This window comes from Petaurus breviceps, unplaced genomic scaffold (assembly GCF_028583685.1).
Source record: "Petaurus breviceps papuanus isolate PSGF00001 unplaced genomic scaffold, PetGlider_PUasm1.0 90879, whole genome shotgun sequence".
NCBI lineage: Eukaryota > Metazoa > Chordata > Mammalia > Diprotodontia > Petauridae > Petaurus > Petaurus breviceps.
The window spans coordinates 8,609,967-8,632,701 of NW_027187368.1; the positions used below are offsets into that span (position 1 = coordinate 8,609,967).

Genomic DNA, 22,735 nt, shown 5'->3' on the forward strand with positions numbered 1-22,735 from the left:
CAAGGTTATATTAAGGACTAGAAGGCAGAGAGAAGAAAAAGGGTATAATTGCCTCTTTCCCACCAGCCCAAACCATAATATTCTACTCATCTGAATTTAGGGTGAAGAGGGGAGGAAAGAAAGGAAGTAGGGGAAGTAGAGAGTAAGCGTAATAAGATATAATAAGATCCTGGGACTTGAAATTGATCTTATAGACTGCTTTATCTAGAAGCAGCCAAAGATGTCAGCTAGGCCAAGATCTTCAATTTAATAATGAGGCAACTTACTGAAGGTTATATAGGCAGTAACTTGAAGAGCCAAGATTAGGTGTGGGGGAAGCTTTTGGATTGAGTTGCCCAATTTCAGAAACCAGGGACCAGAATTAATGAAACTTAAAGAAATAAAATGCCCTATCCTGTTCTTTTCCTGGCAGCTAGGTGGGGTAATGGAGGGAGGACTGGGCCTAGAGTTAGGAAGACTTGAGATCAAATATGACCTCAGACACTTACTAGCTGTGTGACCCTCGGCAAATCACTTATTCTCTATTTGCCCTAATCCACTGGAGAAGGGAATAGTAAACCACTCCAGCATCTTTGCAAGAAAATCTGATGGAGAGTAACGGTGTTCCATGGTCCATTCAGTCATGAAGAATCAAGTATGATTGAAAAACAAAAATTCTCTTCCTCCTCCTCATCCGTACCTCAAACTTTTGATCACAGTACTCTAAATTTATGTCTCTTTGACATTTGAGTTCACACTGATAGCCCAACCCTAGAATGTAACACAGACAACAGAATATCACAGTTGCATTGAGTTGAGTCAGAGGAGGATGGATATCAGCTACAAAGTCTGCCTCTTAGTGAAGATTAACCTTTATTCAAAATGAATTATCAGGGAACGGCTCTGTTATCTGCCACAGTTAACTTGAGCTAACTCACCTTGCTTATTATAAGGGGAACCGCAGGGACGGTAGGAAAGTCTTTCTCCTATTTTGTTTGCATTTATTTCTCATTTCTTTTTTAACTTTCCTTATCCATTAATGGAATTGTTGTTCAGTTACTTTTCAGTTCTGATACAGATGAGGAAAGTAGGGCAAGCAGGGTTAAGTGGCTTGCCCAGGGTCGTACAGCTAGTAAGTGTCTGAGGCCAGATTTGATCTCAGGAAGATGAGCCTTCCTGACTCCAGGTCTAGGCTCTATTCACTGTGCCACCTAACTATCCTATTAAGGAACTGTCTAATTTAGTAAGCTGAAATAATGCTGGATTTGGAGCCAAGACATTTCTATTATAAATCCCATATTGACACTTATTATATGTGTAACCTTGGCTAAGTCACCTCTTCTCTCTTGGCTTTGATTTCCTCATCTATAAAATAAGAGGGTTGGATTAGGCAACCTCTAAAGACTCTCCTAAATCTAAAATTCTATGTTCCCTTCCAATAGTCTGTTGTATGTTAACACTCTAACATTCTATATTCCTAAATCCCATCCATATACAAAATTCTACAAACTTCTGATTGAGTTTACCAATCTTACTGTTGATCCAAATGCCTAAAAGTACTTTAGTGGTAACCCTTAAAAAATTTGCTGAATTTACCTGAATTAGCCAAACATTCTATCTGTTTATGACTTGAGTGTGTTCATGCATTTGTCACTTATATTTTCTAGTTCCCAAACAGACCATGTCTACTCTTTCATTGTTATCTTCCAATGAAGTCTAGCACTTCAGTTGCTCACTCAACACTATTTGATTGGCTATTGAAGCAATGATCAGGGATTAGAAACTCATGTTCTTCAAGTTGCCAGTTTCCAACTCATACTGTGCTGCTGATACCTCACTCCTGTGGATGTGTGTATGTATGATTATATATTTATAAATACACAAATATGGGCAGGCATACATGTGTAAAAATGTACACATATACATATAATTCATATCTATCAATTAACACTTATTAGTGCTTACCTTGGAGCAGCTGGGAAGTACAATGGATAGAATGCCAGACCTGGAATCAGTCAGGAGGACCTGAGTTCAAATCTAGCTTCAGACCCTTACTCGATGTGTGACTCTGGGCAAGTCTCTTAACCCTGTTTGCCTTAGTTTCCTCACCTATAAAATGAGCTGGAGATGGAAAGGGCAAACCATTCCAGTATCTCTGCCAAGAAAACCCCAAATGTGGTTTTTCAGTTGTATATGACTGAAAATGACTAAACAACAAAAAAGTGCTTGTTCCATACACATGTTTATATGTATATATGGATGTATGTGTATGTATTTATCTATATACAGAATAAATTGAGAAGAGGATCAGCAGGAGGTATAAAGTAGGCACTAGAATACTATAATTACAGAAGGTAGAGCTTTAGCTAGTATTTGAAGGAAACCTGGGTGCCTAGGAGATTCAGATGAGGAGGGAGAGAGTTCCAGACTAGGGAAACAATAAGTGAAAATGCCTAAAGGGGCATAACATGTGCAAGTAAAAGGAAGAAGGCAAGTGTCATTGGTTCCCAAAGATGGACAGTGGAAAGTAAAGTGTAAAAAATTCTGCCAAGGTAGACAGGATCCAAGTTATTCAGGGCTTTAAAAGTCTTTGTGTGTGTAAAGTAAGATTGTTAACCCATTTTGAGTTGCTTTCCTTTAGAAAAGCAGATCTAAGAACCTGTGTTGGCAGCTACCCTGGATATGCTGGGGTGCTTGCTGCTACATATACATACACACACATATATCAGTTTCTCTAGCAAGATATCAGTATTTGTATATAAATATTCATCTCCACATAAACATTTATACAAGAGAGAGATGGAATCATCACAGGTTAAATCAGGAACTGGAAACACAGAGCCCATCAGTTGTAATCTCTGGTCATCATTAACAGTCACCAGTTGAAGTAGTGTTGACTGAGCAATTGAAGTGCTATGTTTCATTGGGAGATAAAAATGAAAGTGTAGACATGATCCCTTAACTTTGGGAACTAGAAGATATAAGTGACAAATGCATAAACATCCTTAAATCAGAATCAGAAAGAGAAATGTTTGGCTAATTCAAGTTTAAACCTTTGTTAAGGGCCACCATTGACTAATTTACTAAAGCTCTAGGCTTTCATGGGGGATATAAAAAAGAAAAAAATATCCCTCTCCTCCTGTCCCTCTCTTCTGTTCCCTTTCCTTCTCTCCTCTTCTTATTAAGTAGGCACTTAGTTAATGTTTATTACTATGCTTGGAATGCTTCCTTTGCTCATCTTTATGTAGTGGCTTCTCTGGCTTCCTTTAAGTCCCAACTAAAATTTTACATTCTACAGAAAGCCTTTCCCAATGCCTCTTAATTCTAGTGCCCTCCCTCTGTTAATTACTTCCTACTTATTCTCTATATAGTTTGTTTATATATATGTATATATATATATATATATATATATATGTATGTATGTTATTTGGTATGTCTCCCCAATTAGATTGTGAGCTCCTTGAGAACAGGGTCTATCTTTTGCCTCCTTTTGAATTCCCAGTATTTAGCACAGTCTCTGACTTATAGTAGGCACTTAATAAATGTGTATTGTTTTATTACTGTTCCCTCTTGTAAATGGCAAGCACAGAAGTAATTCACACCATGTTTCACCTATTGAATTAACACCTTGTTTCAGTTCAAGTTTCTTTTGAGCCTTGTATCAAGTCTGTTAAGAAACAGAATGTTCTTTGTTGATGATTTTTGCTGACCTCTTGGACATTGTTTGTGGATCTGTGTTGATTTCTATGTTGAAGATTTGTGTTGAGTTCTCAGACCTTGTTTGTGGGTCTGAATTGATTTCACAGGCAGATAGTGAATTGATGATGGTGCCGGCAATGTGCATAAATATTATTGTGGCTCTGTTGAGCTTTGTCTTCCCAGAAACAGGAACTGTGAAGGCCTTGAGGTGGACTGGACACTGTGAACTTAAGTATGGAATGGGACCTGGGGACGAAGAACTGGACAAGGGGCTGGACAAGGAACTGGGAGCTGCCGGCCTTTGAACCTTAGGTGACAGTTGGAGCTGGGACCATGGAAAATGAATCATGGAAGCTGAGAGCCAGCCTCTAGTTAAGCTGAAAGAAGACTTTACTTGGACACTGTGTACTGACTGAAAAGATTATGATTTACTCTGGCCTAGAGGTGGAGAACTTTGACTTTTGTACTTTGTGATTAAATTAAGGATTTTGTGATTGATTAAATGATTGTATTGGAAACTATGTGACCATTTTAGTGATAAGTTGTTAAGTTTTGACATGGTGAATGCTGTATTTTTATTTTCTGTGATAATTTGTAACATTCTGAATGCTGTACCTTGATTTTCTGTAAATGTTTTGCTCTGATTTGTTATTGAATAAATAGAGAGTTCACTATACTATGTAATCAGAACCTTGAAAGCTGTTCACAGCAGTAGTCCCCTGGAAAGCTGCTCGTATGTGGCTTTATACCTCTATACTTCCCTTCCCCTCTCCTTGCACTTTTCTCTTTCCATTCTTTTTCTTCCTTTCCTTTATTCCTCTCCCTCATCTCCTTCCCCTTTTCTTTAGCTCTTCCTCCTCTCCTCTCCTTTCCTTTTCCATCTTTTTAAAGTCAGATCTTAATTTAAGTTCCCACCACCACCACCTCAGATATGTATTTACTGTATGACTCTGGACAAGTCACTTAACCCTAAGTACCAAATCTAAAGTCCTTCTCCCACCACCATCAATTATGTGGGGCTATATACTGTATTACAGAACAAATGTTGATCTACATTGGTATCAATGAAGAGGGATTTATTAAGCTTCTGTATGCTAGGGACACACAGATGATTGAGACCATCCCTTCCCTCTGGAAACTTATAGAGGGAAGGAGGAGGGTAGAGGAAACCTATACATTTTTGGGTACATACAAAATAGTAGCTTAATAGACCCAAGATAATTTTGGTAAATGGTTTCTCTACACTGGAAATGCCTCATGCCAGTGAAATCATAAATCAGGAAAACACACACATACACACATATACACATCCTTCTCTCCCTGTCTACTGAAGATCTGAAAATGGAAACTTGTAACTCAATAGATGCAATCCTGTGGACCTCTTAGCAGTACCCTAACTCATCCTCATAGTGTTCATTGTCTAGATATTTAAATGTATAGTACGTTGGCTTTTAATATTGAGAAGTGGGACATATTTGCAAATCAGTTACATTTATTTCACCTTAAATCTCTTACCACCTCCTCTTGTTGACTTTCATATGTTTAAATTTATAACTATTTTGGGGGTATCAAGAGTATTTGTCTTCCATTTAAACAAGTAGGAAGAAGAAGCCCCAAGTCAGTGAATTAGCAGCAGCCTCAGTCACACTAATACAATGCTCTGCACTCTCCTTGTATATGGTCCTTCTTAGAACGGTATTTGCTGAACAGTGTGTGTTAAGGCAATTTTAGAACAACTTAGTTATTTTAACCTCTCTCCTCACTTTCTATTCCCCTCTCTTACCCTTACAGGATAAGTAGATAATAAAACACTCGAAATTTACCCATTTCTTGAATTATCCAAGTATACATACATCTTGAATTGCTTTTAAAAGAATAATAAAGGGAAAGAAATAGGAGTTTTAAAGTATAACTCAGAAATAGCTGAAATTGGTTCAAATGATGTGAGGAAGAGCTCACCTCTGGGCTCTGAGGCATGACAGAAAATCAAGTTTAGAAAGATAACTTTCTACAAAGCCAAGAGACTGCTTGCAAAGGAAATTGGCAGTAACCTTCACTTGTATCCTTACTTCTGAATCTGCTGTCAGCTACATGGCCCAATACTTGGGTCAAATGAAATCTGTCTCCCTAGCAAGCTTTGAGTGCTTTTAGGAAATAGAGGACCCTCCCATTCTGGTTTTTTTGGGGGTCCCTTGCCTCTTTGCAGAATTTTGCTTTCATGTTTATCAATTAACCCTGCATCATAATTCAGATTATTTCAGTCCTAGAAATCTCAGTTTCCCCAAGTAGTCATGGTGCTTTATGGGCGTTAGATCAATACTATGAAGTATCAAATGCTTCTCTGAAATCAGTTTTTGAGTTGCAATAGATATTGAGGCTGCATATCTCTTTGTGCCAGCATATATAGCATGAGCAGGTTTTTGAGGGCATTTTCTCACATCCTTTTGTAGTTTCTATCTCCTTTGAATACCCAGTATTATTTATGAAGTGAAACTGGGAATGTGCTAGTTTAGGCATCAGAATACTAAATTCTCATCTCTGCTTCTTACCATCTGAATGACCTTGGGCAAGTCACTTAAGCCCTTTGGACCTCAGTGTCCTCATCTATAAAATGAGCGGCTACCCTAGGCAACTTCTAAGACTCTTTCTGATTCTATAGCTATGATCCTAAGACTTTTTAGATAGAACAGTAGGGGAGTGAAGATCAGGAACAGAAGAAGAATTCTTTGAGTGAAATGTGAGAGGGTTTGATTAAGAGACCCCCATGTTCCCTTTGAGTTCTAAATCCTATGATACTAATGTTCTTGATGTTTAATAAATATACCACAAATTAGACATTTTGGAAAACATGGTGTCTCCTTCCAAGTAATATCCCTGGGAGGCTATATACTCAGTCCAGCAAGGTTGCTATGGTTTAAAACATTTCTTCAATCCCAATCGCAAATTATCTTTAGAACTTGTAGCCCTCATTTTGTAGACCACAAATCTCTGTCCTCTGAAAGTGAATCTTATTATTTTAGAAACAGCCAGAAGTCTTCAGGTACCAATTCATAGTTTATTTCAGCAGGTCCCAAAATATGGTCAGGAGACCCTGAGATCTTTTCTTGGGATACATGATATCAGAACTATTTTCATGGCAATTCTAAGATGTTTTAATTTCTAATATGATAAGAATTAATCACTGTAACTCATAATAAAAGACTCTGTGGAAGGGAGAGTTCTCAATACTTTTTAAGAATTTTTTTTCCTTTTTTTTGGAAGGCAATTGGGGTTAAGTGACTTTTGAATACTTTTAAGTATGTGTATATATATATATATGTCTAGCAGTTATATTAGCCCAAGGTCACGCAGCTAGTTTTTGTGTTAAGTTTCTGAGGTCGGATTTGAACTCAGGTCCTCCTAACTCTAGGGCTGGTGCTCTATTCACTGTGCCACCTAGCCACCCATACTTTTTAAGAGATCCTGAGACAAAAAGTTTGAGAACTGTTCATTTAGATGATTAAAGTCAATCCTGTAGTTTTAGGAGTCAAAAATAAGGTCCATATAGCAGGTAATGATACTGAATTTCTTGAGTTGCTCATGAGCCGATGAAAAATAGTTGTCAGAGAGGTGTCTGAGAAATGATTACTCTCTGCTACTAGAATACAAGCTTCATGATCAATCAGCAAATATTTATTAGGTGCCTACTATATATCACTGTGCTAAGTGCTCAGGATACAATAAGAGGCAAAGGATATCCCTGACCTCAAGAAGCTTACAGTCTGATTGGGGAGACTATTCAAAGAAATATATAAAAAGCAAATTACATATAAGAGAAATAAATTTTAAAAAAGTAAATAACAAATAGAGGGAAGACACTAGAATTAAGAAGTGTTGGGGAAGGTTTCCTATTGAAGGTAGGATTTTAGTTGGGGCTTAAAGGAAACATAAGGTCAAGGGCTATACCACACACACATACACACACACACAAACACACGTGTATGTGTATAGAGGCAGCTGGATGGCTCAGTCGTTAGAGCTCAGGAACTGGAGTCAGGAAGATCTAAGTTCATATCTGACCTCAGACACATAAGTATGTGACCCTGGGCAAGTGACTTAATCTATGATTGCCTAACAGAATGGATCTACTGGAGAAGGAAATGGGAAATCACTCCAGTACCTTTGTTCCCCCCCCCAAAAAAAAACCCAGATGGGGGTCATGAAGGGTATGAATGACCGAAACAACTGAACAATAACAGCAATGTGTATGTGTGTGTATATACATATGTATGTATGTGTGTGTGTATTAGTGTATTCCATTGTGCCTAGATCTAGTAAATATTACCAACCTGGAACATGTCTGGCAGAACTAAGAGATTGCTATCCAAGGATCTGCATGACTAAGTCAAGAAAAGCTAAGCAGCAGAAATTTGACCACCAGGTGTGGACTTTTTCAGCCATAGTGATCTATGAAGGAAATAACACTATATAATGGCCCTGAGTTCTGTTCAGCCAGTTCTTTTCTCCTGTAGTGATGGTGACATGAAAGGGAAAAGAAGATGCCCAAAATCACAATTTTCCAAACCTTCTACTAAGATCAATATCTCTGTCAGTCCTCTGAACCTGTGGCCCCTGTCTGATGAACAATCAGACTGATAAACTGTTGGAGAAGAATCCCTCCTTTTGCCTGATACAGGGTCTTTCTTAGGGGCTCAGTGAGTGTTATTCAGATGAATGATAGATATTCCCCTAGCCAAAGGCAGCGGACTAGACACAGTGACCCCTCTGATTGATCCCACTCAGTGTCTAAGGCATCTGTGTCACATACCCCATCTGTAGGCATTGTGATATACTAAGGTCAACATCAAAGCATTCAGGGTTTTCAGAGTCATTTTTTATGGACTAAAGTAACATTTTCTAGATGTAATGTATAGAAATACTTAACTTTCACCTAGAACTATGAGATGTGAGATATGAAAGGCACTTTTGGACATAGATTGTCATAACTTGGTAGGACTGAAGAACTTAGAATGATAGAATATAGACCTAGAGCTTGAAAGGACCTTAGAACAAAGAATGTAACAGAAGGCTGTGCTTACATGAAGAATGTTAAAGTTGAGTAGGAAATTTCGAGTTATATAGTCCGAATTTCTTACACAAGAGCTGTAGAAAGTGAGGTGGCCTGAAGTACTATAGCTCATTAATGACAATTAATCTCTAAATATTTATTAAGTACTTTGTGTTGGACACTATGAAAAATCCATGGCATAAACATATGAAAATGGGTAGTCCCTGCCCCCCCCAAAAAACTTGGAATTTAATGGTGGATGACAACATACAAAAGGAAACTGAAAGGGGTAGAGGGTAAGAGAGATTACCCAACATGGAGGCATGATGGAAAGGTCTAGAGCAGTTCAACCAGGTAGGACTAGAACCCAAGTGCCCCTACTCCTTACCTAGTGCTCTTTCTCCTAAGATATCTGTCTGCTATTAATCTTTTCTCTGTAAGTGTTCTCAGACAGATTCTTGCTTTGGGTGGGAGGGTGGATCAGATGGTCTCTCTAAGATGCTTCCTGATTTTATGTTTTTATGTATATGTCTTATCTCCCCAGCTAAACCTGAAAGTAGAAATGTATATCCTTATATTCTATCTTACCCTTAGGCCTAGTACCCATGGCCGTATATACATTCCATTTAAGTGACTGGGCACAACTGTACTTTGTGGGTCTATAACAGGCCATAGTTCAGGTGCCAGAGGAAGCTGAGATTATGACTGTGGGTAAAGACACCTTCTAGGGGTATTGCTTGAGCAGCAGCTATCATGCAGAGGAAGACTGAGTGAGAGATTGCATGCTGGCCATGTGGATGATTATTACTGTGTTTGGCTTGCAATTTACACCTATTTCTAGTACTCCAGGCATTCTAGTCTAACGAGACTTAACCGATTAATGGGGAAACAGACTGAACCCTTGCCCTACCCCATTGACACAGATGAAGTCTCACTAGAGTCATTGGGATGTTTTAAGCCAAGCTGGGCTACTGGCTGAGGACACAAGCACAATAGCTGAACTTCTTCCTGTCAAGATTCATTGAGCTCCATTGACCAGATGGCCTAAAGAGAGAACAAGACCAACAGTTTAGGAATTTCAGGGCTCCTAGAGGTTAAACAGGAACTGCATCCGTGGGATACCTAGAACTAACTGCTAGACAGGATAGAAAGGGGTGGCAACTTGTATTATCCTGCTGTCTGCCACTAGGACTAATGTTCTTGGTTTGATGAGTGTTCAAAATGAAAGCAGGGACTTAAAAAATGCAGTGAGGCTACTGAAGGCAGAACCATAAGCAAGCCATTGCAGAGTGCTCCAGAGTACGTGGGGGGAAAGTGAGATAGATGATAGCCTATGGGTGTCATCACAGGCGGGTTGTTGGCAATGAGCAATGTGCATACACAGTGTGTATTGCTCTACAGTCCTCAGCAGTGATCCGATGGCTAGTGCCTGCATGGTCTCTGCAAAGGAGCAGATCCTGTCTCCACCCTCTCTCCGCCTCCCCACACCTCTACACATACATCCTGCTGCTAAGACCCTCCTCTTCCTCCACCTGGGCCCTGGGGGAATCCCATAGATACTCTCTTCTGCAGGCCACTGTCATTTGTTCCCATTAAGCATGACAGTCTCTCATTTGTCAATTCCGAGGGTGTTAGATTTTTTTTCCTTCTCCCTACTTTGCTTTTACAGTTTTTCTGTGCTGCTCAGTTCAAACTCCATCTGTTGAGTTTGCAAGACTGATAGGTTAGTGTCTCCCTGTTCACAACAGGGGGAATTTAGGAGGGGTTATGAGGAATAAACACAGCTTTTTTGAATACTTTTAAGTATATACATATATGTATCTATATGCATATATATGTATGTATGTGTACATATACATCTTTGCAAATATGTTCATACACCTATGTACATATGTATAGAAGTACATGTGTATATATACACCTACATAGAGATACATGCATACATGTATCTCTACATATGTGTATACATGTATGTATACGCACACTGTGATATATGTGTTTAAAATTACAGGCTGTGTCATCTTGGTCAAAGTCTCTCTGCCTCCCTCTCATCCCCTCCGTCAATTAGGTGTGGAGGAAATCATACAGTCTTAGAGGTATAAGGGACATTATGTATTAGGTAGCCCAAACTTCTCATTTGGCCAGTGAAAGACACTGAAGAACAGAGAGGAGATGTCACTTGCCCAAGGTCACAGACAGATGAAATAAACCTAGAATTCAGGCTTTCAGTTTCCATGGTTTCTACAGGCTCTGGAGCAGGGGTGGGGAACCTATGGCCTTGAGGCCACATGTGGCCCTCTAGTCCTTAAGTGCAACCCTTTGATTGAATCCACACTTCACAGGACATGAAGTTTGGATTCAGAGTGCCACATGTGGTGTTGAGGCCATAGATTCCCCACCCCACTCTAGAGCTAGAAGCTCTGTACTACCTCCTTGATCTCATAGGTAGAAGTAGCTATAATGCATTGGAACTAGTAAGGAAGACCTGAGCTCAAATCCTGCCACAGAGAGTATTAGCTGTGTGACCTCAGGCAAGTCACAACCTCTTTCTGGCTGCCTGATAATTTGCTCATTGGTAAAATGGGTATAATAATAATCCATACTTCATAAGGTTGTTACAAGGATCAAATTAGATAATATTTATAAAACACCTTGTAAACCTTAAAGCACTATAATACCATCATCCTATGAATATTTCTGATCATGAACCAGTGGGAATGGCTCAATGTTGTCATCATCAACCATTCCCAACCATTTGAAGGAACTTGCTACCATTGGCTGGACTATTGAAGTCACCTGACCTCTCTTACCACCTTCCATGCACCTTGATTAGTCTTCCCCATCCCAATTCCACACAAACCTACCTGATATATTGCCCAGCTTCATAGTTCAGATCATGAGACCTTTTGCCACTCAAAAATAACCCCCTATTGCTTAATGAACAAAGTCCAAATGTATTAAATGAGCATTCAGGATCCTCTCACATTCTGTATCCACACTACTCACACAGCCTTATCTCCTGCTTCCTCATATACACCCTGATCTTCAGTTGCTCTACTCCCCAAATGCCCTGTTTTCCTGTCTTTATAATTTGTTCTTGCATTACCTAAACCTTGATTTTTAATTTCTAGAGAAGATACAGAATGTTTTATTAATAAGGTTGTTAGTGAACATCTAGAAAAAGAAGCAGTGATCAGACAGTCAATATCAGACAGGCTTCATCAAAAACATGTCATACCACACTATCTTCATTTCTGTTTTTGATATGAACACTGATTGGTAGATCATGGGGACTCCAAATGCATTGTGTATGTAGATTTTAGAAGAGCATTTGAGCAAGGATTTCCTATTTTTATGGGGAATGATGGAGAAATTTAAGAGGAGATGATAGTATGATTGAGTAAGTTCAAAACGGGTTGTATGACTCTACTTAAAGAGTAGCCATTAATAACTTGAAAACGATTTAGAAAATCTTAAGTGAAGGGCTCCCAGAATCTCTGCTTTGCTCTGTGTTGTTTAACATTTTTAAAATTAATTATGGGTATAAAGGCACAGATGGCATGCTTATCAAATTTGCAGATGATGCAAATCTGGGAGGGATAGCTAATACACTGGATAAGGGTCAAAATTCAAAATGCTTTTGATGGATTAGGAATATAGACTGAATTTACTCTGGTGAAATTTAATTTAGATAGGTATAAAGTCTTAAAGTTGGATTCAAAAATCACCTTCACTGGTACAAGATTACTTAAGCATGACTAGATAATGGTTCATTTGAAAAATGATTTGGGGTTTTTAGCAGGATCCTAGTTCAATGTTAATAGTAAGCTTTGGCAGCCAAGAGAGACGATATAGCCCTATGTTGCATTGAGAGGCCCAGGAAGGCAATAATCCTGTTCATAACTGGTCAGGTATTCTGCCCTGGTTAGATTACATCAGTAGAAGAGGGCTCAGTTTCTTCAATTCTGAAGGGAATTGATAAGCCAGAGAGTATCCAGATGATGGAAACCAAGATGATGAAAAGCCTCAAAATCATGCCTTGTAAGGATCCTGAGTCTGCTGGGTACCCTCTGAGTGACCATGGGAAAGACCCTTAAATTCCCTGGGGCTCAGTTACCTCACCTCTGATATGGACTTTGGTCTAAGTTATCTCTAGTGTAGATCCCCTATAAGCTATAAATTGGTGATCCCATAACGAGTAAAGGTAAATGAAAATGTTTAGCCTTGCTGAGAGCAATCTTGGTTGAGATATAATAGATACTTTCAAGTATCTAAATAATTGTCATGTGGGAAAGGGCAGGCAAAGAAGGAAGAAACATTCCTACTATGTTCCACGCACTATGCGAACTATTTTTTACAAACATTTTCTCAGTTAATCCTCACAACAACCCTGGGAGGTAAGTAGTAGTACTATCCTTGTTTTACAGCTAAGGAAACTGAGGGAAAAAAGGAAGTGACTTGCCCAACATTACACACCTTTAAGTGTCTGAGGCTAGATTTGAACTCAAAACTTACCCAGCATTCTATCCCCTGTTCTACCAGCTTCCTTTAAACTTGTTCTGCTTCAGTCCCATGGGAAGAACTAGGAATAATGTCTGCAAGTTGCAGAAAGGTAAAGTTAGGTTTGGTATTTAAAAAAAAACTCCCTAATAATTAGTTGTCCCAAAGTAGAAAGGGCTGCCTCACTGTTGAGAGCAGAGCTTTGGCAGAGCATGGTTCAGATGTGAAAGAATTCGCTTAGACCTTCTCATTTAGCCAATTGCAGCTTTTTATTTTACATGAAAAAGCATCACGGTCCTCCGTAGCAAGAAAGCTAAGTGAGATCCCAATATTTGGGGGTGTTATGCTTATATAGAGGTTTCAGATTGGGGATATAGTTTTAAAGGTTTTTGTAGAGATTAAAGATTAAAGACAAGAAAGGAGAGTATGAAGAAGACAAAGGGGATTCTTTATGGTTTAAGGGTTTAAGGATAGAGCAGAAGGATACAGTTTAAGAATTAAAGGACCTGGGGGATACAGGATAAGGGAGACAACAGCAATTCTTTTGGTACAGGTTCAAGATAATGGGGAAAAGGACTTTAGGATGCCTTTAGGTTATAGAATAAGCTAGGGGCTTCACAAAGTACTAAAAAGCAGCTCTTAACCCTTAGGGCATCATTTGTATCCACAACAATTGTTTTCTTTGATCACTTTCCTGGCTGGTCTCAACCAGGTCTTATCTCAGATCTATCTCATCCACACCTTACTTCGTCTGCCTCTAGCACTCTTTTCTACCTCATCATCCTCAGGTAGTGGGAGGTCTTGACAGGTAGCTTTCTAGCTGGGCCAGGATGAAGACTTGTCGGATATTCTGTAGAGAGGATTCTTTTGTGTTTATGGATTGTGCTAGATGACCTTTGATTTACCTTCTAACTCTAAGAAACTGATTTCCCAGTCGTTCTTCAAAGTCTAATTTAAATGCCACTTCCTCCAAGAAGCCTTCCTGGTGCTATTAAGTCCGAACAAATCCTCACCCTCCCCCCCCAAAAAAAAAACAACAACAACCTAACACCACATAAGGTACCTCTCTTAAATAAACTTTCACATTTAGCTAGCACTTTCATTATTTATGTATGTGTTGTATCTCCCATTCTAGAGGGTGAGTTGGTGTTTGATAGTGGGGTAAAGTAAAAACAAACACACACACACATATACACATATCCTAGATTACTCAAAGGACCTATGGTTAAGTCTGATGGTGCTGCTTAAGAGCTTTGTAATTCAGAATAAGTCACTAACCTCCTGGGCTCAGGATGGATTTGAACTCAGGTCCTCCTAACTCCAGGGCCTGTGCTCTATTCACTGTCACCTAGCTGCCCCCAAATACATTGTTCTTAAGGAAAGAAACTTTTCCTCAGTCCTTTTTGTAATTCCTACCCCCATCCCACATAAGGCCTACTGGAAAATCTTTTATAGCATAGCCATTCAGTGAATATTTTTTGAAAGAATGAATACGTTCATTCACAAGGGAATTGAGGTAAGGTTTTTTATATCCAGAGATCCTCTATTCAGTACAAGTATGCTATGTTGGAGTGGCAATACATGAAGGCATTAATATTTGCTTGGGTACTGGGGCAAATAGTCGGTTATATTTAGATACCTGTCATGGAGCACTGAGATGGACCCTGAGAGAATGGAATATATGACAAGCTCCTTTTGATAGGGTAGGGAAAGGTTAAGAATATATAGGGAAGGTCTAGGGAGACAAGGATCTGGGAAACTGGAAAAATAGGAGCGGTATAAGAAGCATACAATACAGATGATACACCAAGGATGAGCCCCCTACTCAACAGAAAATATTTTGCTTAGGGCCAGCTCAGGACACAAAGACACTGTGGCTCTTCTAATTATTAACTCCATGACTTTGATCTGTTTACTTTTTCTCTCTCAGTCTTATTCATAGAGGATTCATGGAATTGACCTTCACAGCTCCTAGGTACTCCTTTCCCAGGTGTTCTGATACCTTGGCATCAAAGGTGTACTATGAGAGCTGTGTTCAGCATCTTGTGGTCCTTTCTGTATTACGCAATAGTTTAAGTCTTACTCCTGGACATCAAGGAGTTAAAGAACTCTGAATAAGGAAAGTAGGAAAGAAGGAGGTGTAGGGGGAGAGGGAAGGAGGAAACAATAATACATCCAGCTTGTTAATTTGCATTACCAATTCTGCTCTCCTCTTTAGCAAACACAGCTTTTCCCAACAGACAGGGTCTCAGGGATGCTGCCCTGAGCCTCCTGCATATTGTCAGAAATGTGTGTCTGCCCAGTCGCTTCTGCCTCCTGAGTATCAGTCTGTCCTATAGACGTATCTGTCTGAGCCGATAAGCATGCCCTGGAATGGAGCTCCTTAGAAATCAGCATTTCTAAGACATTTCAGGTGTATTATCTCCAGGGCTGGTGAAACCCCTTCAAAAAAACAGGCATCATTAACATGTCCAGCCATCTCATGGCACTGGGCTGTCTATAACTCTGGGGTATGGTATTTGAGGGTGAAACTACTGAGCCTTCAGAGGGGAGGGAGAAGAGGAAGGAGGGCCAGCTAGCTCTGATTATTTCTACGAAGAGCTTCTCTTAGGAATCCTAACAAAAATGGTCCAATGCCATGGTGTGTGTGTGTGTGTGTGTTTCTTCTCTCTTCCTATTATTTATATCTAGCTCCCTTCCTTTGCCCCACTTGGTTCTTTTCTTTTGTCTCACCTTTTGTTCTTTCCTTTCTCCTCTGCACTTCCAAACTTTTTTTTGTCTTTCACAGGTCCCTTTCAGCTCCCTCCCATTTTAAAACTTTCTTGTAGACTAACTCTATTGATACCAATCCAGTTTGGCTCTGAGGGCACAGTGGGATGAGGGGGAAAACATGATGGTTAGCTAATTATTTTCTTCCAAGTGACTTGTTTTAATGCCAGTGTTATTTTACTGTACTTGTTCAATCACTTAGTTACTGCATGATGGTAATGAGCCTAAGATTTGGGGTTTTATAATCAGTGAATACTGTAAATATTTGCTGTTCACTGACTCCTATTTGCTTTATGCTCTAGGATACTATGGTCCAAAGTCCCTTAGAGTTCTAGAATTCCATTAGTCAAAGGTCCCTGCTAGCTCTAACATTCCATTGTTCCAAGGTCCCTTCCAGTTCTAACATCCCATTGTTCCAAGTACCTTCCAGCTCTAACATTCCATTGTTCCAAGTCTCTTCCATCTCTAAAATTTCATTGTTCCAGATCTCTTCCAGTTCAAAACCTCTAGATATTATTTATGACAATTGAATTGTGATTATTAGAGGTGTTACTTTATTATCATCATTAGTATGATTGGGTATGAGGGTGGGGTCTAGGGCTGGCAGCCTATATCATATTGAGTGTCCACTCCACTTTAATGTTGGTCCCATTGCCCACCCTATAGCTGCTGAGGTGACTCAGGAAACCGTGGAATCCCTGATGCAGAAGTTCAAGGAGAGTTTCCGTACCAATACACCCATCGAGATCGGCCAGCTCCAGCCAGCTCTCCGTAACGCATCATCAGGAAGACGGAAGAGAAGGAGCAAGTCCAGAGGTAGGACCCTCCAGAATTTAGTTGTACCATCCTCCCTCTGACCAGAGAAGTCAAAGGGCATGACCTCAAACCCCTTACAACTATATACCTGATGCCACTTGGACTAGTTTAATCCAACCAAAGGATTCACTACCACAAAACAGGGATGGTACCCAAAACATGTCCAAAAATACATGTTTCCACATAAGTCCATGGAAACACTTTTACTAGTCAGGAAAAAAATTGCTATCAAAGGTCTTGATTCAACAAATAACAGAAAGAAAAAACAATAACAAAATAACTTACTACCTTCTTCTCAATGTACATTGAGTACATTGTAATATATTATTCCTCTCACTTATAGCTCTGTTCTCCCTAGCTTCCCTTTCCTGTACTCAGTACTACCCAGAGGCATGATTACCATCTACTACCAGCCACATACCATCTGTGTGGGACGTTGACTAAGTCAGTAATTTTTGTTGAGCCTTGGTTTCTTCTTCTGCAAAATGGAGTTAGATTAGATGAACTTTATTTCCCTTTCAGCTCTGCATTTGATCCCTTTAATATTTGATTAGCTGACAGTGGGAAATACAAGTACAGCAGAAAAATACCCCAAACCCAATAAAAAGCAGATTTTAATTCCTGATGTAGCCTTGAGAGTATATTTGATTTGGGTGATGTCATCGAACCTCTCTGAAGTGCAGTTCTTCAGTAGTTAAACCAAAACCTTAATTTGAGCTTGGGCAGAATACCATAAGTGAGTTCAGAAGTTGGAATCATAGATCTTAACCTTGGGCCTGACATTCATCTCCCTTATCACTATAGCCTTATATTACATGAATTCTCTGAACTTACCCTCTGTTTAGGCTCTTCTCCTCATTGTCTCTTCTTGTCTACTATCCATTTCCCATAAATAAGTGTGTGTGTGTGTATACACGTGTATGTGTGTAAAATTTCATGCTAAGTTCTGCTTCTGCTTTAGTTTTCCCACTGACATGCCCACTTCTCCATTTTTCCAAATTCTGCCGAGTTTTCAAGGCCCATCCCAACAGCTTTCTTCTTCATTAAAAGTTCTTTGACTATTTCAGGCCATGCCAACTTCTCCCTCTTCTGAATTCCTTTAATGTTTATATTATGGACAACCTTAATCATATGTTATTTTAATTTCCTGAATAGTTCTATATTTATTTCATGTATCTAAGTCTTATGTATCCAACTGTCTCTATGCCCACCTTGCCTAGGATCATGATGAATACAAATTATTTGGTTCTAGAGATTATTGTTTTGGATAAGCATTGAAAACTAGCATGCGTCTGGAGGAGGGGCACCAGTACGGTCAGAATAATTTCCACCATATGACACCTGGATTGGTTGAAAGAACTTGGAATGATTCACTTGAAGAAGAGAAGGTTAAGGAATGGGCATATTAGTTTTCTTCAAGCATTTGAAGTATATATTGTGTTCATATTCTTTCAGGAAGGCAAAAATAAGAGTAGGGGAAAGAAGGAAACAGAGATAGGTTTCATGTTCCATTTGTGTCTAACGGTAGCCATCTCTAGGGCAGGTGGGGAGGGAATAAAGGGAAAAATTAATTTACATGATAACTTTATTATATATTTAAAGGGAATAGCAAATTGTACACTACAGATTTGCAGTTTTGTATTGCAGTCATCTTTTTTAGTATACTATGTTATGGAAATGCTTGTTTTTTCCAATAAATTAAAAATAAAATAAATAAAAAGATCAGAAGCAGAAAACGGAATAAAATAAAAAAATTCTTATTAATAAAAAGAAAAAAAATAAAAGAATTTACTAATAATTGTCTATCCTAAGATGAAATGGCCTACCTTAGGAAACAGTAGATTTTGTACCACGAAAGTCTTCAAGTAAAAATCAGATGGCCACTTGTCAGGAACACTGAATAGCATTTTCCTATTTGGCTATAGATTAGACTAAATGATCTTGAAGTTCCATTCTGACTCAGAGATTCTATGATTATATGAAGTATGGAATGATCTGGCTTAGTCTCAACCTAGGCTGGTTTCTCTGCCTTCTCCCTACTTTGCTTTTAGAGGCTTGACTGGTTCTTATGGAGCAGTCTATCCTCCCTAATTTGAGGGAAAAAAGCAATTTTAATTATAAAACATGCTCATAGCTATGTCATTTTTAAGGCCCAAATAATAATCGTAATTTGGACAATTGACTAGCCAAGATTTTCTAGTTAGAAGTTCCTAGGGAACCTGCTTTACTGAACAGGATAAAAATCAGTTTGAGTTAACACATTAATTGTCATTCAAAGAGATGCTTCAGAAATACTGTAGGCTGATCTAGAACATTCACTCCTTTTGAAATTATTTACAGAATCAATTTGCTGCACAAACTCTCTTCCTTTAGCCTTATTAAACATCACTCCCTTTGACACACTCTACAATCCATCCAAAGTGGCTTTCTTTCTGTTGCTCATGGAACACTCCATTTCCTTTCTCCATGACTTTCTACTTTGACACTGGTTATCTCTCCTTCCTTAAATCTGCTCCCAGACACCTCAACATCTTGGAAGACCTAGTTAATTTCTTTTACAGTCAACTCAAGTGCCGCTTCCTATATGAAATTGTTCCTGCCCCTCATCTCCCCCCCCACATTTCCCTCATTTATATTTTATATAAAGTTATATATGTACATATTCCCCTAACCCCATTAGAAGTTAAGCTCCTGGGAGGTAGGAATTACTGATTTTTATCTTTCTATCCCCAGAATCTAACACATTATTTGGCACAGAATAGGAAATTACTAAATAAATACTTGTTGATTGATTGAGTAGAAGTTGAAGAAGTGGAGATAATCTGTAGCCCATTCATTGTCTCAGTCTGTACAAATTTTGAATTCTTAGAGTCCAACCTACTGAAGGGCTTTACTGTCTTTTAGATAGATAATCTTTGCTCCCCAAAGCCTCCCTGATAACAGTTAGCCTTTTGGCCTGGTTCAGAGGGAGCACCTGGCATGGCTGTGGTTCATTAATCTCTGTCCTTCCCCAGACGAGGTGCCCAGTGATTTCTAGCAGATGGAGTTGGCGGTACAGAGACAATCGTGCCGAGTTTAGAGCATCATTAAAACCATGTCCATTGCTTTCATCTCGCTTTGTCTCCTGTGTAGAAAGCACAGTTGATATTAAAGAGCATAATATATTCATTTAGCTCTAAAGGAGAAGGAATAAAAAGAATTAAATGTCATCTTCAAAGTCTGTGGGGGTCAGATGCTAAGGAGTTGTCCAGGGATGACTGAACAAAAGGAAATAGGGTTCATTTGAAACAGGAGAAATTTGGGGTGGATGGAAAGGAGAACTTTAACATTTAGAGGATCAAACCCTAGAATAGCACAAAACTAGACACGTGACCTTGGGCAAGTCACTTAACCCTAATTGCCCCTACCTTCCCCCCCTCCAAAAAGCAAAAAAAAAACAAAAACAAAAAACCAACAAACCCAAACCCTAGAATAGGGACATCATGGAAACTTCATCTCTAGAAAGCTTCAAGAATCAATATGTCCATCAGTACAAAGCATTTATTAAATGCCTACTATTTGTCAGGTACTATGTAAGGAAGTCGAAATATAAGTACAAATAATAAAATAATCCTATTTACCAGGACTTTACATTCGAATAAAAGAGATGACAAATACATATGTAAATATTAAGCAGGCAACTAGGTGGCACAGTGTATAGAGTGCTGGGCCTGGAGTCAGGAAGATTCTTCCTGAGTCTAAATCTGGGTTTAGACTTTTACTAGCTGTATGACTCTGGGTAAATCACTTAATCCTGTTTGCCTCAGCTCTTCATCTGTAAAATGAGCTAAGGGGACAGCTAGATGGTGCAGTGAATAGAGCACTGGCCCTGGAGTCAGGAGGACCTGAGTTCAAATCCCAACCTCAGACACTTGACACACTTACTAGCCATGTGACTTTGGGCAAGTCACTTAACCCCAACTGCCCTCAAAAAAAAAAAATAAAATAAGCTAAGGAAGGAAATGGCAAATCACTGCAATATATCTTCTAAGAAAATTCCCATTGTGGTGATAGAGAGTCAGATGCATCTGAAAAAATCAACTAAATACACACATAAATAACAAAGTGAAGGCAGATGTGGACAAGGCAGGGACAATGCTTGCATTTAGAGGGATCAGGCATGGAATCATGCAGGAGAGGCAATCTTTAAGGCAGGGGTAAATGTAGAGTATGTTCTAGGTACTGGGGGTGAGCAGTACAAAGTAACAGACACAGAACAGAGACAGTGGCACGTGCCAGGAAGAGAAAGTAAATTTGGCTGGACCAGAGAGTGTGAGAAGGAGAGCAGCGTTCAGTAGGACTAAAAGGATAGGTTGGGACAAGGGTTCATATATAGGGTTTAGCTTTTACAAGAAGGACCACCTCTTTGTCAGGAACTGAGGGAAAGGAGTGAAGAACAAGAGATAAAGTCAAGAGATTTTAAGATGAAAACATAAAGATGTCTAGCCATTCTTGGTGATTTGGATGTTCATATACCCAAGGGCAAGAGGGTGGGCACAATCAGAGTAATAGAAGGGAAAGAACATTAGACTTAAAGCCAGAGCATGTGGGTTTCATTCGTAGGCCTGATCTACAAATGTAGTCGCTTCTATTTATATTCTTCTATCTCTTCTATTTTTATGAATCTGTGATCTCTCTCTGTCTCCCCCCCACCGTATTTTTCTGATGACCATTTGCCCATCAATTGAGAATCATTCAGAGAAGAAGGGGACTGCCTTAGGATAATATGATCAGTAAAAGATCACTAGACACTAGGTGATTGTTTGTCAGGGATGTTATAATGTGCAAATTATTTGGGGCAACCAATAATTTTAATAGAGTTGTTTTTTGTGATAGCAGTGGTCATATTTAGGTGCTTCTGCTAATGCTAGGCTGACTCAGAATGTCTGACTTTGACCAGATGAAACCAGATTGAAATGAGTTCCCCACCCTTAGTTAGTTCTCTGTCAATTGAGGGTTCTATTTTATGCTCTACGAAAGTTTCATTGTTCTATTTTTTGTGTGTTTTTAATTCTTTGTTGTTGCTGTTGTTTGAGAATGGATATTTCTATGTGGCACTTGTAGATTTTAACAAGAACAGCTCAGTGATTTTTAGAGATATTGCAGTTGGTGGTGGTATGGGGAAGTCAGCATTTCAAGGATAATTCAAGCTCAATGAAAAAGTGTCCCTCACACCCAAGCACAGAGGAAAATGAATTTGAAAATGGAAAAAGTTCCACAAACTGGCAAACTGTTGCTGTAAAATAGTCTAATGAATTCTCAGGGACAAAAAAAAAAACAACCTTTAGAGGTGCTGGGCAGCTAGAGCAGGTGTGTTAAGAGATCCTTTTCAGTGTGGTCTAGGCTTCTCAAATTTGAAAGAACAATGAGAAGACCAGTTTGAAAAAAAAAGCAAAATAGATAGCAAAACTCATTATTGATGTGAAGAAAAACATGTCACAAAAAAGATATAAAAATGAGTGCTGAGGATTTGAAAATGGTAATTTTTATTGATTAAACTCAATTTTTTTATTCAAAGCTATAACAAAATTGTTGTCAGAAAAAAGTCCAGGTCAGTCTATAAGATTCATCAGACTCTAAAACATCATCATCAAACTATAAAAGTACATACCTCCCCCCAATATATTTAGAATATTTATTTACTTTTACTTCAAATAAATATGAAAATTTTGTTCCCTATGGGCAAATGATAAACTCTATTAAATATTTTCATCAAAAGAGGACAAGAAAAAATTCTTAGAAGCAGCTGTTCCAACATTACAGAAATTTCCAACTGGAGGAATAAATACAGGAAGACAGCATTGTACCATGCCACAGATCACCAAGAAATTTATACAAAAGGTGGAAACCAACATGCTTTTATTTCCTGAAAATTCACCAGATTTA

At 38.9% G+C, this 22,735-nt stretch overlaps 1 protein-coding gene across 1 annotated transcript in view; it reads left to right on the forward strand.

The window, feature by feature from the left end:
• Window positions 1–22,735, forward strand: part of ASTN2 (astrotactin 2) — a 1,158,830-nt gene that overhangs the window by 319,457 nt on the left and 816,638 nt on the right. The window contains exon 5 of the mRNA XM_069073820.1: window positions 16,661–16,810. Within this exon, the coding sequence (XP_068929921.1) occupies window positions 16,661–16,810 (150 nt within the window). The remainder of the gene's footprint in view (window positions 1–16,660; window positions 16,811–22,735) is intronic.